Source organism: Ascaphus truei, chromosome 18 (genome assembly GCF_040206685.1).
Source record: "Ascaphus truei isolate aAscTru1 chromosome 18, aAscTru1.hap1, whole genome shotgun sequence".
In the NCBI taxonomy this organism is placed as follows: domain Eukaryota; kingdom Metazoa; phylum Chordata; class Amphibia; order Anura; family Ascaphidae; genus Ascaphus; species Ascaphus truei.
The window spans coordinates 27,275,358-27,288,289 of NC_134500.1; the positions used below are offsets into that span (position 1 = coordinate 27,275,358).

At 52.8% G+C, this 12,932-nt stretch overlaps 1 protein-coding gene across 1 annotated transcript in view; it reads left to right on the forward strand.

Annotated features, from left to right (window-relative positions):
- ULK3 (unc-51 like kinase 3) overlaps positions 1-12,932 on the forward strand; it is a 59,924-nt gene that overhangs the window by 18,895 nt on the left and 28,097 nt on the right. Inside the window, 2 exon segments of the mRNA XM_075575942.1 lie at positions 11,026-11,108; positions 11,458-11,613. Coding sequence (XP_075432057.1) covers positions 11,026-11,108; positions 11,458-11,613 — 239 coding nt within the window.

Sequence of the window (12,932 nt, forward strand, 5' to 3'; positions counted from 1 at the left end):
GCAGACTGACGCACACTGATACACACAGAGCAGACTGATGCACACTGATACACACAGAGCAGACTGACGCACACACTGATACACACAGAGCAGACTGATGCACACACTGATACACACAGAGCAGACTGACGCGCACACTGATACACACAGAGCAGACTGGCGCACACTGATACACACAGAGCAGACTGACACACACACTGATACACACAGAGCAGACTGACGCACACACTGATACACACAGAGCAGACTGACGCACACACTGATACACACAGAGCAGACTGACGCACACACTGATACACACAGAGCAGACTGACGCACAATCTGATACACACAGAGCAGACTGACGCACACACTGATACACACAGAGCAGACTGACGCACACACTGATACACACAGAGCAGACTGACGCACACACTGATACACACAGAGCAGACTGACGCACACACTGATACACACAGAGCAGACTGACGCACACACTGATACACACAGAGCAGACTGACGCACACACTGATACACACAGAGCAGACTGACGGGCACACTGATACACACAGAGCAGACTGACGCACACACTGATACACACAGAGCAGACTGACGCACACACACACACTGATACACACAGAGAAGGCTGACACACACTGATACACACAGAGCAGACTGACGCACACTGATACACACAGAGCAGACTGACACACACACACACACACACTGATACACACAGAGAAGGCTGACACACACTGATACACACAGAGCAGACTGACGCGCACACTGATACACACAGAGCAGACTGACGCACACTGATACACACAGAGCAGACTGATGCACACTGATACACACAGAGCAGACTGACGCACACACTGATACACACAGAGCAGACTGATGCACACACTGATACACACAGAGCAGACTGACGCGCACACTGATACACACAGAGCAGACTGACGCACACACTGATACACACAGAGTAGACTGACGCGCACACTGATACACACAGAGCAGACTGACGCACACACTGATACACACTGATACACACAGAGCAGACTGATGCACACTGATACACACAGAGCAGACTGACGCACACACTGATACACACAGAGCAGACTGATGCACACACTGATACACACAGAGCAGACTGACGCACACACTGATACACACAGAGCAGACTGACGCACACACTGATACACACAGAGCAGACTGACGCACACACTGATACACACAGAGCAGACTGACGCACACACTGATACACACAGAGCAGACTGACGCACACACTGATACACACAGAGCAGACTGACGCACACACTGATACACACAGAGCAGGCTGACACGCACACTGATACACACAGAGCAGACTGACGCACACACACACACACTGATACACACAGAGCAGACTGACGCACACACTGATACACACAGAGAAGACTGACGCACACACTGATACACACAGAGCAGACTGACGCACACACACACACACACACACACACTGATACACACAGAGCAGACTGACGCACACACTGATACACACAGAGAAGACTGACGCACACACTGATACACACAGAGCAGACTGACGCACACACACACACACACTGATACACACAGAGAAGGCTGACACACACTGATACACACAGAGCAGACTGACGCACACTGATACACACAGAGCAGACTGACGCACACACACACACACTGATACACACAGAGCAGACTGACGCGCAAACTGATACACACAGAGCAGACTGACGCACACACTGATACACACAGAGCAGACTTATACACACACACTGATACACACAGAGCAGACTGACACACACACACTGATACACACGGAGCAGACTGACGCACACACACTGATACACACAGAGCAGACTGACACACACACACACACTGATACACACAGAGCAGACTGACGCACACACACTGATATACACAGAGCAGACTGACGCACACACTGATACACACAGAACAGGCTGACGCACACACACTGATACACACAGAGCAGACTGACACACACACACACACACACACACTGATACACACTGATACACACAGAGCAGACTGACGCACACACTGATACACACAGAGCAGACTAACACACACACTGATACACACAGAGCAGACTGATGCACACACTGATACACACGGAGCAGACTGACACACACACACACACACACACTGATACACACTGATACACACAGAGCAGACTGACGCACACACTGATACACACGGAGCAGACTGCCGCACACACACTGATACACACGGAGCAGACTGACACACACACACACACACACTGATACACACTGATACACACAGAGCAGACTGACGCACACACTGATACACACAGAGCAGACTGACACACACACTGATACACACAGAGCAGACTGACGCACACACACACACTGATACACACAGAGCAGACTGATGTCAGGGGGAATAAGGATGGGGGGATTAGGACAGGGGGAATAAGGATGGGGGGATTAGGACGGGGAATATGGATGGGGGGATTAGGACAGGGGTAATAAGGATGGGGTGATTAGGACGGGTAATAAGGATGGGGGGATTAGGACAGGGGGAATAAGGATGGGGGGATTAGGACGGGGTATAAGGATGGGGGGATTAGGACAGGGGGAATAAGGATTGGGGGATTAAGACAGCAGGAATAAGGATGGGGGGATTAGGACAGGGGGAATAAGGATGGGGGGATTAGAACAGGGGGAATAAGGATGGGGGGATTAGGACAGGGGGAATAAGGATGGGGTGATTAGAACAGGGGGAATAAGGATGGGGGATTAGGACAGGGGGAATAAGGATTGGGGGATTAGGACAGGGGGAATAAGGATGGGGGGATTAGGACAGGGGGAATAAGGATGGGGAGATTAGGACAGGGGGAATAAGGATGGGGGGATTAAGACAGGGGGAATAAGGATGGGGGGATTAAGACAGGGGGAATAAGGATGGGGGGATTACGACAGGGGGAATAAGGATGGGGGGATTAGGACAGGGGGAATAAGGATGGGGGGATTAGGACAGGGGTAATAAGGATGGGGGGATTAGGACAGGGGGAATAAGGATGGGGTGATTAGGACAGGGGGAATAAGGATGGGGTGATTAGGACAGGGGGAATAAGGATGGGGGGATTAGGGCAGGGGGAATAAGGATGGGGTGATTAGGACAGGGGGAATAAGGATGGGGGGATTAGGGCAGGGGGAATAAGGATGGGGTGATTAGGGCAGGGGAATAAGGATGGGGTGATTAGGACAGGGGGAATAAGGATGGGGTGATTAGGACAGGGGGAATAAGGATGGGGGGATTAGGACAGGGGGAATAAGGATGGGGGGATTAGGACAGGGGGAATAAGGATGGGGGGATTAGGACAGGGGGAATAAGGGTGGGGGGATTAGGACAGGGGGAATAAGGATGGGGGGATTAGGACGGGGAATAAGGATGGGGGGATTAGGACTGGGGGAATAAGGGTGGGGAGATTAGAACAGGGGGAATAAGGATGGGGGGATTAGGACAGGGGAATAAGGATGGGGGGATTAGGACTGGGGGAATAAGGGTGGGGAGATTAGAACAGGGGGAATAAGGATGGGGGGATTAGGACAGGGGGAATAAGGATGAGGTGATTAGAACTGGGGGAATAAGGATGGGGGGATTAGGACAGGGGGAATAAGGATGGGGGGATTAGGACAGGGGGAATAAGGATGGGGGGATTAGGACAGGGGGAATAAGGATGAAGAAAACACTTGATTGACAAACACTCCTAAGAAATGTAACATGTAATTAATTTCCAGAGAAACAAACGCAGCCAGATTTGTGCTCTTGTATTGCGTTGGTGTACTTGTTGGGGCCCCTGTGTGTGTTTGGGGGAGATGGTTGTATTGTGTTGGTGTACTTGTTGGGGCCCCTGTGTGTGTTTGGGGGAGATGGTTGTATTGTGTTGGTGTACGTGTTGGGCCCCTGTGTGTGTTTGGGGGAGATGGTTGTATTGCGTTGGTGTACGTGTTGCGCCCCTCTGTGTGTGTGTTTGGGGGGAGATGGTTGTATTGCGTTGGTGTACGTGTTGCGCCCCTATGTGTGTGTTTGGGGGGAGATGGTTGTATTGCGTTGGTGTACATGTTGGGCCCCTGTGTGTGTTTGGGGGAGATGGTTGTATTGCGTTGGTGTTCTTGTTGGGCCCATGTGTGTGTTTGGGGGGAGATGGTTGTATTGCGTTGGTGTACGTGTTGCGCCCATCTGTGTGTTTGGGGGGAGATGGTAGTATTGCGTTGGTGTACATGTTGCGCCCCTTTTGTGTGTGTTTGGGGGGAGATGGTTGTATTGCGTTGGTGTACATGTTGGGCGCCTGTGTGTGTTTGGGGGAGATGGTTGTATTGCGTTGGTGTACGTGTTGGGCCCCTGTGTGTGTTTGGGGGGAGATGGTTGTATTGCGTTGGTGTACGTGTTGGGCCCCCGTGTGTGTTTGGGGGGAGATGGTTGTATTGTGTTGGTGTACTTGTTGGGCCCCTGTGTGTGTTTGGGGGGAGATGGTTGTATTGCGTTGGTGTACGTGTTGGGCCCCTGTGTGTGTTTGGGGGGAGATGGTTGTATTGTGTTGGTGTACTTGTTGGGCCCCTGTGTGTGTTTGGGGGAGATGGTTGTATTGCGTTGGTGTACATGTTAGGCCCCTGTGTGTGTTTGGGGGGAGATGGTTGTATTGCGTTGGTGTACGTGTTGGGCCCCCGTGTGTGTTTGGGGGGAGATGGTTGTATTGCGTTGGTGTACTTGTTGGGCCCCTGTGTGTGTTTGGGGGGAGATGGTTGTATTGTGTTGGTGTACTTGTTGGGCCCCTGTGTGTGTTTGGGGGGAGATGGTTGTATTGCGTTGGTGTACGTGTTGGGCCCCTGTGTGTGTTTGTGGGAGATGGTTGTATTGTGTTGGTGTACTTGTTGGGCCCCTGTGTGTGTTTGGGGGAGATGGTTGTATTGTGTTGGTGTACTTGTTGGGCCCCCGTGTGTGTTTGGGGGGAGATGGTTGTATTGCGTTGGTGTACATGTTGGGCCCCTGTGTGTGTTTGGGGGGAGATGGTTGTATTGCGTTGGTGTACGTGTTGGGCCCCTGTGTGTGTTTGGGGGGAGATGGTTGTATTGCGTTGGTGTACATGTTGGGCCCCTGTGTGTGTTTGGGGGGAGATGGTTGTATTGCGTTGGTGTATGTGTTAGGCCCCTGTGTGTGTTTGGGGGGAGATGGTTGTATTGCGTTGGTGTACTTGTTGGGCCCCTGTGTGTGTTTGGGGTGAGATGGATGTATTGCGTTGGTGTTCTTGTTGGGCCCCCGTGTGTGTTTGGGGGGAGATGGTTGTATTGCGTTGGTGTACATGTTAGGCCCCCGTGTGTGTTTGGGGGGAGATGGTTGTATTGCGTTGGTGTACGTGTTTGTCCCCTGTGTGTGTTTGGGGGGAGATGGTTGTATTGTGTTGGTGTACTTGTTGGGCCCCTGTGTGTGTTTGGGGGGAGATGGTTGTATTGCGTTGGTGTACGTGTTGGGCCCCTGTGTGTGTTTGTGGGAGATGGTTGTATTGTGTTGGTGTACTTGTTGGGCCCCTGTGTGTGTTTGGGGGAGATGGTTGTATTGTGTTGGTGTACTTGTTGGGCCCCCGTGTGTGTTTGGGGGGAGATGGTTGTATTGCGTTGGTGTACATGTTGGGCCCCTGTGTGTGTTTGGAGGAGATGGTTGTATTGCGTTGGTGTACGTGTTGGGCCCCTGTGTGTGTTTGGGGGGAGATGGTTGTATTGCGTTGGTGTACATGTTGGGCCCCTGTGTGTGTTTGGGGGGAGATGGTTGTATTGCGTTGGTGTATGTGTTAGGCCCCTGTGTGTGTTTGGGGGGAGATGGTTGTATTGCGTTGGTGTACTTGTTGGGCCCCTGTGTGTGTTTGGGGGGAGATGGTTGTATTGCGTTGGTGTACTTGTTGGGCCCCTGTGTGTGTTTGGGGTGAGATGGTTGTATTGCGTTGGTGTATGTGTTAGGCCCCTGTGTGTGTTTGGGGGGAGATGGTTGTATTGCGTTGGTGTACGTGTTGGGCCCCTGTGTGTGTTTGGGGGGAGATGCTTGTATTGGTGTTGGTGTACTTGTTGGGCCCCCGTGTGTGTTTGGGGGGAGATGGTTGTATTGCGTTGGTGTACATGTTGGGCCCCTGTGTGTGTTTGGGGGGAGATGGTTGTTTTGCGTTGGTGTACGTGTTGGGCCCCTGTGTGTGTTTGGGGGGAGATGGTTGTATTGCGTTGGTGTACATGTTGGGCCCCTGTGTGTGTTTGGGGGGAGATGGTTGTATTGCGTTGGTGTATGTGTTAGGCCCCTGTGTGTGTTTGGGGGGAGATGGTTGTATTGCGTTGGTGTACGTGTTGGGCCCCTGTGTGTGTGTTTGGGGGGAGATGGTTGTATTGCGTTGGTGTACTTGTTGGGCCCCTGTGTGTGTTTGGGGTGAGATGGATGTATTGCGTTGGTGTTCTTGTTGGGCCCCCGTGTGTGTTTGGGGGGAGATGGTTGTATTGCGTTGGTGTATGTGTTGGGCCCCTGTGTGTGTTTGGGGGGAGATGGTTGTATTGCGTTGGTGTACTTGTTGGGCCCCTGTGTGTGTTTGGGGGGAGATGGTTGTATTGCGTTGGTGTACTTGTTGGGCCCCTGTGTGTGTTTGGGGTGAGATGGTTGTATTGCGTTGGTGTATGTGTTAGGCCCCTGTGTGTGTTTGGGGGGAGATGGTTGTATTGCGTTGGTGTACATGTTGGGCCCCTGTGTGTGCTTGGGGGGAGATGGTTGTATTGCGTTGGTGTACGTGTTGGGCCCCCGTGTGTGTTTGGGGGGAGATGGTTGTATTGCGTTGGTGTACATGTTAGGCCCCTGTGTGTGTTTAGGGGAGATGGTTGTATTGCGTTGGTGTACTTGTTGGGCCCCTGTGTGTGTTTGGGGTGAGATGGTTGTATTGCGTTGGTGTTCTTGTTGGGCCCCTGTGTGTGTTTGGGGGGAGATGGTTGTATTGCGTGGGTGTACGTGTTGGGCCCCTGAGTGTGTTTGGGGGGAGATGGTTGTATTGCGTTGGTGTACGTGTTGGGCCCCCGTGTGTGTTTGGGGGGAGATGGTTGTATTGCGTTGGTGTTCTTGTTGGGCCCCCGTGTGTGTTTGGGGGGAGATGGTTGTATTGCGTTGGTGTACTTGTTGGGCCCCTGTGTGTGTTTGGGGTGAGATGGTTGTATTGCGTTGGTGTACTTGTTGGGCCCCTGTGTGTGTTTGGGGGGAGATGGTTGTATTGCGTTGGTGTACGTGTTGGGCCCCTGTGTGTGTTTGGAGGAGATGGTTGTATTGCGTTGGTGTACTTGTTGGGCCCCTGTGTGTGTTTGGGGGAGATGGTTGTATTGCGTTGGTGTACTTGTTGGGCCCCTGTGTGTGTTTGGGGGGAGATGGTTGTATTGCGTTGGTGTACTTGTTGGGCCCCTGTGTGTGTTTGGGGGGAGATGGTTGTATTGCGTTGGTGTACTTGTTGGGCCCCTGTGTGTGTTTGGGGGGAGATGGTTGTATTGCGTTGGTGTACTTGTTGGGCCCCTGTGTGTGTTTGGGGTGAGATGGTTGTATTGCGTTGGTGTACTTGTTGGGCCCCTGTGTGTGTTTGGGGGGAGATGGTTGTATTGCGTTGGTGTACGTGTTGGGCCCCTGTGTGTGTTTGGAGGAGATGGTTGTATTGCGTTGGTGTACTTGTTGGGCCCCTGTGTGTGTTTGGGGGAGATGGTTGTATTGCGTTGGTGTACTTGTTGGGCCCCTGTGTGTGTTTGGGGGGAGATGGTTGTATTGCGTTGGTGTACTTGTTGGGCCCCTGTGTGTGTTTGGGGGGAGATGGTTGTATTGCGTTGGTGTACTTGTTGGGCCCCTGTGTGTGTTTGGGGGGAGATGGTTGTATTGCGTTGGTGTACTTGTTGGGCCCCTGTGTGTGTTTGGGGGGAGATGGTTGTATTGCGTTGGTGTACTTGTTGGGCCCCTGTGTGTGTTTGGGGGGAGATGGTTGTATTGCGTTGGTGTACTTGTTGGGCCCCTGTGTGTGTTTGGGGGAGATGGTTGTATTGTGTTGGTGTACTTGTTGGGCCCCCGTGTGTGTTTGGGGGGAGATGGTTGTATTGCGTTGGTGTACATGTTGGGCCCCTGTGTGTGTTTGGGGGGAGATGGTTGTATTGCGTTGGTGTACGTGTTGGGCCCCTGTGTGTGTTTGGGGGGAGATGGTTGTATTGCGTTGGTGTACATGTTGGGCCCCTGTGTGTGTTTGGGGGGAGATGGTTGTATTGCGTTGGTGTATGTGTTAGGCCCCTGTGTGTGTTTGGGGGGAGATGGTTGTATTGCGTTGGTGTACTTGTTGGGCCCCTGTGTGTGTTTGGGGTGAGATGGATGTATTGCGTTGGTGTTCTTGTTGGGCCCCCGTGTGTGTTTGGGGGGAGATGGTTGTATTGCGTTGGTGTACATGTTAGGCCCCCGTGTGTGTTTGGGGGGAGATGGTTGTATTGCGTTGGTGTACGTGTTTGTCCCCTGTGTGTGTTTGGGGGGAGATGGTTGTATTGTGTTGGTGTACTTGTTGGGCCCCTGTGTGTGTTTGGGGGGAGATGGTTGTATTGCGTTGGTGTACGTGTTGGGCCCCTGTGTGTGTTTGTGGGAGATGGTTGTATTGTGTTGGTGTACTTGTTGGGCCCCTGTGTGTGTTTGGGGGAGATGGTTGTATTGTGTTGGTGTACTTGTTGGGCCCCCGTGTGTGTTTGGGGGGAGATGGTTGTATTGCGTTGGTGTACATGTTGGGCCCCTGTGTGTGTTTGGAGGAGATGGTTGTATTGCGTTGGTGTACGTGTTGGGCCCCTGTGTGTGTTTGGGGGGAGATGGTTGTATTGCGTTGGTGTACATGTTGGGCCCCTGTGTGTGTTTGGGGGGAGATGGTTGTATTGCATTGGTGTATGTGTTAGGCCCCTGTGTGTGTTTGGGGGGAGATGGTTGTATTGCGTTGGTGTACTTGTTGGGCCCCTGTGTGTGTTTGGGGGGAGATGGTTGTATTGCGTTGGTGTACTTGTTGGGCCCCTGTGTGTGTTTGGGGTGAGATGGTTGTATTGCGTTGGTGTATGTGTTAGGCCCCTGTGTGTGTTTGGGGGGAGATGGTTGTATTGCGTTGGTGTACGTGTTGGGCCCCTGTGTGTGTTTGGGGGGAGATGCTTGTATTGGTGTTGGTGTACTTGTTGGGCCCCCGTGTGTGTTTGGGGGGAGATGGTTGTATTGCGTTGGTGTACATGTTGGGCCCCTGTGTGTGTTTGGGGGGAGATGGTTGTTTTGCGTTGGTGTACGTGTTGGGCCCCTGTGTGTGTTTGGGGGGAGATGGTTGTATTGCGTTGGTGTACATGTTGGGCCCCTGTGTGTGTTTGGGGGGAGATGGTTGTATTGCGTTGGTGTATGTGTTAGGCCCCTGTGTGTGTTTGGGGGGAGATGGTTGTATTGCGTTGGTGTACGTGTTGGGCCCCTGTGTGTGTGTTTGGGGGGAGATGGTTGTATTGCGTTGGTGTACTTGTTGGGCCCCTGTGTGTGTTTGGGGTGAGATGGATGTATTGCGTTGGTGTTCTTGTTGGGCCCCCGTGTGTGTTTGGGGGGAGATGGTTGTATTGCGTTGGTGTATGTGTTGGGCCCCTGTGTGTGTTTGGGGGGAGATGGTTGTATTGCGTTGGTGTACTTGTTGGGCCCCTGTGTGTGTTTGGGGGGAGATGGTTGTATTGCGTTGGTGTACTTGTTGGGCCCCTGTGTGTGTTTGGGGTGAGATGGTTGTATTGCGTTGGTGTATGTGTTAGGCCCCTGTGTGTGTTTGGGGGGAGATGGTTGTATTGCGTTGGTGTACATGTTGGGCCCCTGTGTGTGCTTGGGGGGAGATGGTTGTATTGCGTTGGTGTACGTGTTGGGCCCCCGTGTGTGTTTGGGGGGAGATGGTTGTATTGCGTTGGTGTACATGTTAGGCCCCTGTGTGTGTTTAGGGGAGATGGTTGTATTGCGTTGGTGTACTTGTTGGGCCCCTGTGTGTGTTTGGGGTGAGATGGTTGTATTGCGTTGGTGTTCTTGTTGGGCCCCTGTGTGTGTTTGGGGGGAGATAGTTGTATTGCGTGGGTGTACGTGTTGGGCCCCTGAGTGTGTTTGGGGGGAGATGGTTGTATTGCGTTGGTGTACGTGTTGGGCCCCCGTGTGTGTTTGGGGGGAGATGGTTGTATTGCGTTGGTGTTCTTGTTGGGCCCCCGTGTGTGTTTGGGGGGAGATGGTTGTATTGCGTTGGTGTACTTGTTGGGCCCCTGTGTGTGTTTGGGGTGAGATGGTTGTATTGCGTTGGTGTACTTGTTGGGCCCCTGTGTGTGTTTGGGGGGAGATGGTTGTATTGCGTTGGTGTACGTGTTGGGCCCCTGTGTGTGTTTGGAGGAGATGGTTGTATTGCGTTGGTGTACTTGTTGGGCCCCTGTGTGTGTTTGGGGGAGATGGTTGTATTGCGTTGGTGTACTTGTTGGGCCCCTGTGTGTGTTTGGGGGGAGATGGTTGTATTGCGTTGGTGTACTTGTTGGGCCCCTGTGTGTGTTTGGGGGGAGATGGTTGTATTGCGTTGGTGTACTTGTTGGGCCCCTGTGTGTGTTTGGGGGGAGATGGTTGTATTGCGTTGGTGTACTTGTTGGGCCCCTGTGTGTGTTTGGGGGGAGATGGTTGTATTGCGTTGGTGTACTTGTTGGGCCCCTGTGTGTGTTTGGGGGGAGATGGTTGTATTGCGTTGGTGTACTTGTTGGGCCCCTGTGTGTGTTTGGGGGAGATGGTTGTATTGCGTTGGTGTACTTGTTGGGCCCCTGTGTGTGTTTGGGGGGAGATGGTTATATTGCGTTGGTGTACATGTTGGGCCCCTGTGTGTTTTTGGGGGGAGATGGTTGTATTGCGTGGGTGTACGTGTTGGCCCCCGGGTGTTTTGGGGTGATGGCGGGACCACGCAGAGCTGCGTCTCACCCTATGTCTCTCACACAGAGGCTCTGTTTGGGAAAGCTCCGTTTGCGTCCAAATCCTTCTCTGAACTTGAGGAGAAAATCCGCAGTGACCGTTCCGTAGAGGTAAGGGGGGTGTGGGGGGGGGGGGGGGGGAGAGAGAGGGATGGTGAGAGATAAGGAGTGGGGGATATTGGGGGGGGGCAGAGATGGAGAGTGCAACATGGAGAGAAAAAAGAAACAGCCTGTCTCTTCTCCCCTGGCCTATCTCTTCCCCCCAACCTGTCTCTTGAACCCACCCCCCACCCCGGTTTGCCCCAACCTGTCTCTTTCCCCACCACCCAGGTTTGCCACAGCCTGTTTCTTGCCCCTGGTTTGTTTCGGCCTGTCTCTTACCCCAGCCTGTCTCTTGCCCCCGGTTTGCTTCGGCCTGTCTCTTCCCACCGGTTTGCCCCAGCCTGTCTCTTGCCCCCAGCTCCCCACGAGGCCCCGGTTGTCCCCTGAGTGCCGGGATCTCCTGCAGCGGCTCCTGGTGAGAGACCCAGATCAGCGCATCTCTTTCCTGGACTTCTTCTCTCACCCGTTTGTAGACCTGGAACACGTTCCGTGTGCGGAGAACCTGCAGAAAGCGGTGAACCACCGACGCCTCAACTCTCTCTTTGTCTCTCACTCACACTCTCTCTGTCTCTCTATCTCTCTGTCTCTTACTCTCTCTCACTCTTTTTCTATCTCTGTTTCTCTCTCACTCTCTCCTCCTGTCTCTCTCTATCCATCTATCTCTCTCTCTCTCTCTACATATCTATCTCTCTCTCTACATTTATACATATCTTTCACTCTCTGTCTCTCACTCACACTTTCTCTCTCTATCTATTTCTCTCTCTCTACATAACTGTAGGATGTAGATGGGATCCGTGGTGCGGTGGTGTAGGTGTAGGTGGGATCCGTTGTGCAGTGGTGTAGGGTGTAGATATGATCTGTGGTGTAGGGTGTAGATGGGATCCACTGTGCGAGGGTGTAGGGTGTAGATAAGATCCGTGGTTTTGAAGCTGTGCCCCCCTGTCTTCCCTTCCCTCTCTCGAGCACCCCCCCCCCCCACCACCCATCTTGTATCCGCGTCAAATGACGTTGCGGGGTTCACATGACCTGCGGTGTCATTTGACGCGCGTGACATCATGTCACATGGCCCGCAGCGTCATTTCACGCCGCATTGCCATGGTGACGCGTCACACAGCCGTCTGAATCCCGGTAAATGGAGTGTTGCAGGGGCCTCACGCGATCCCCCGGCATTTCATTAAATGCCTGGGGGAAGCGCCCCCCCCCCAGCAAAATCTCCCGCCCCCCCAGTTTGTGCACCGCTGGTGGTGGGTGTAGATGAGATCCGTGGTGCGATGGAGTAGAAGGGATTCGTGGTGTAGGATGTAGATGGGATCTGTGGTGCTGAGAGCACGTGGCCTCTGTAACTCACTTTCCCGGCTTCAGTCCACGCTTCTCCATGGCAGCGCCATGTCAAATGACGCTGCGGGGTCATGTGACCCCACGGTGTCATTTGATACCGCATTAGAGATAAGGGGGGGGCACGACACAGGGGGAGAGCAGGCAGGGGGGCGCAGCGCAGGAAGTTTGCGCACTCCTGGTGTGATCACGGACGTGATCTGTGGTGCGGTGGTTTGGCAGGAAGCCGGTCTGGCTCTTACTCAGTACGCTCTGCTCTGTCAGGAAGGTGAGGATTCTGCTGCTGACACAGATGCCTCTGTAATTGGATGGGTCCATCCGGTCTGCTTTCTTGTGAATAGGGGTGCCATGATAATGTCGTGAGATATTAGGTATTTTAATCCCTCTGGTGCTTAATATATTATTTTAATATTTTAAAATTGTATTTTGTATTGTATTTGAATATAAAAATACAGTGCTTAGATTACAGAAAAGGAATTACAATAAACATACAGTTAC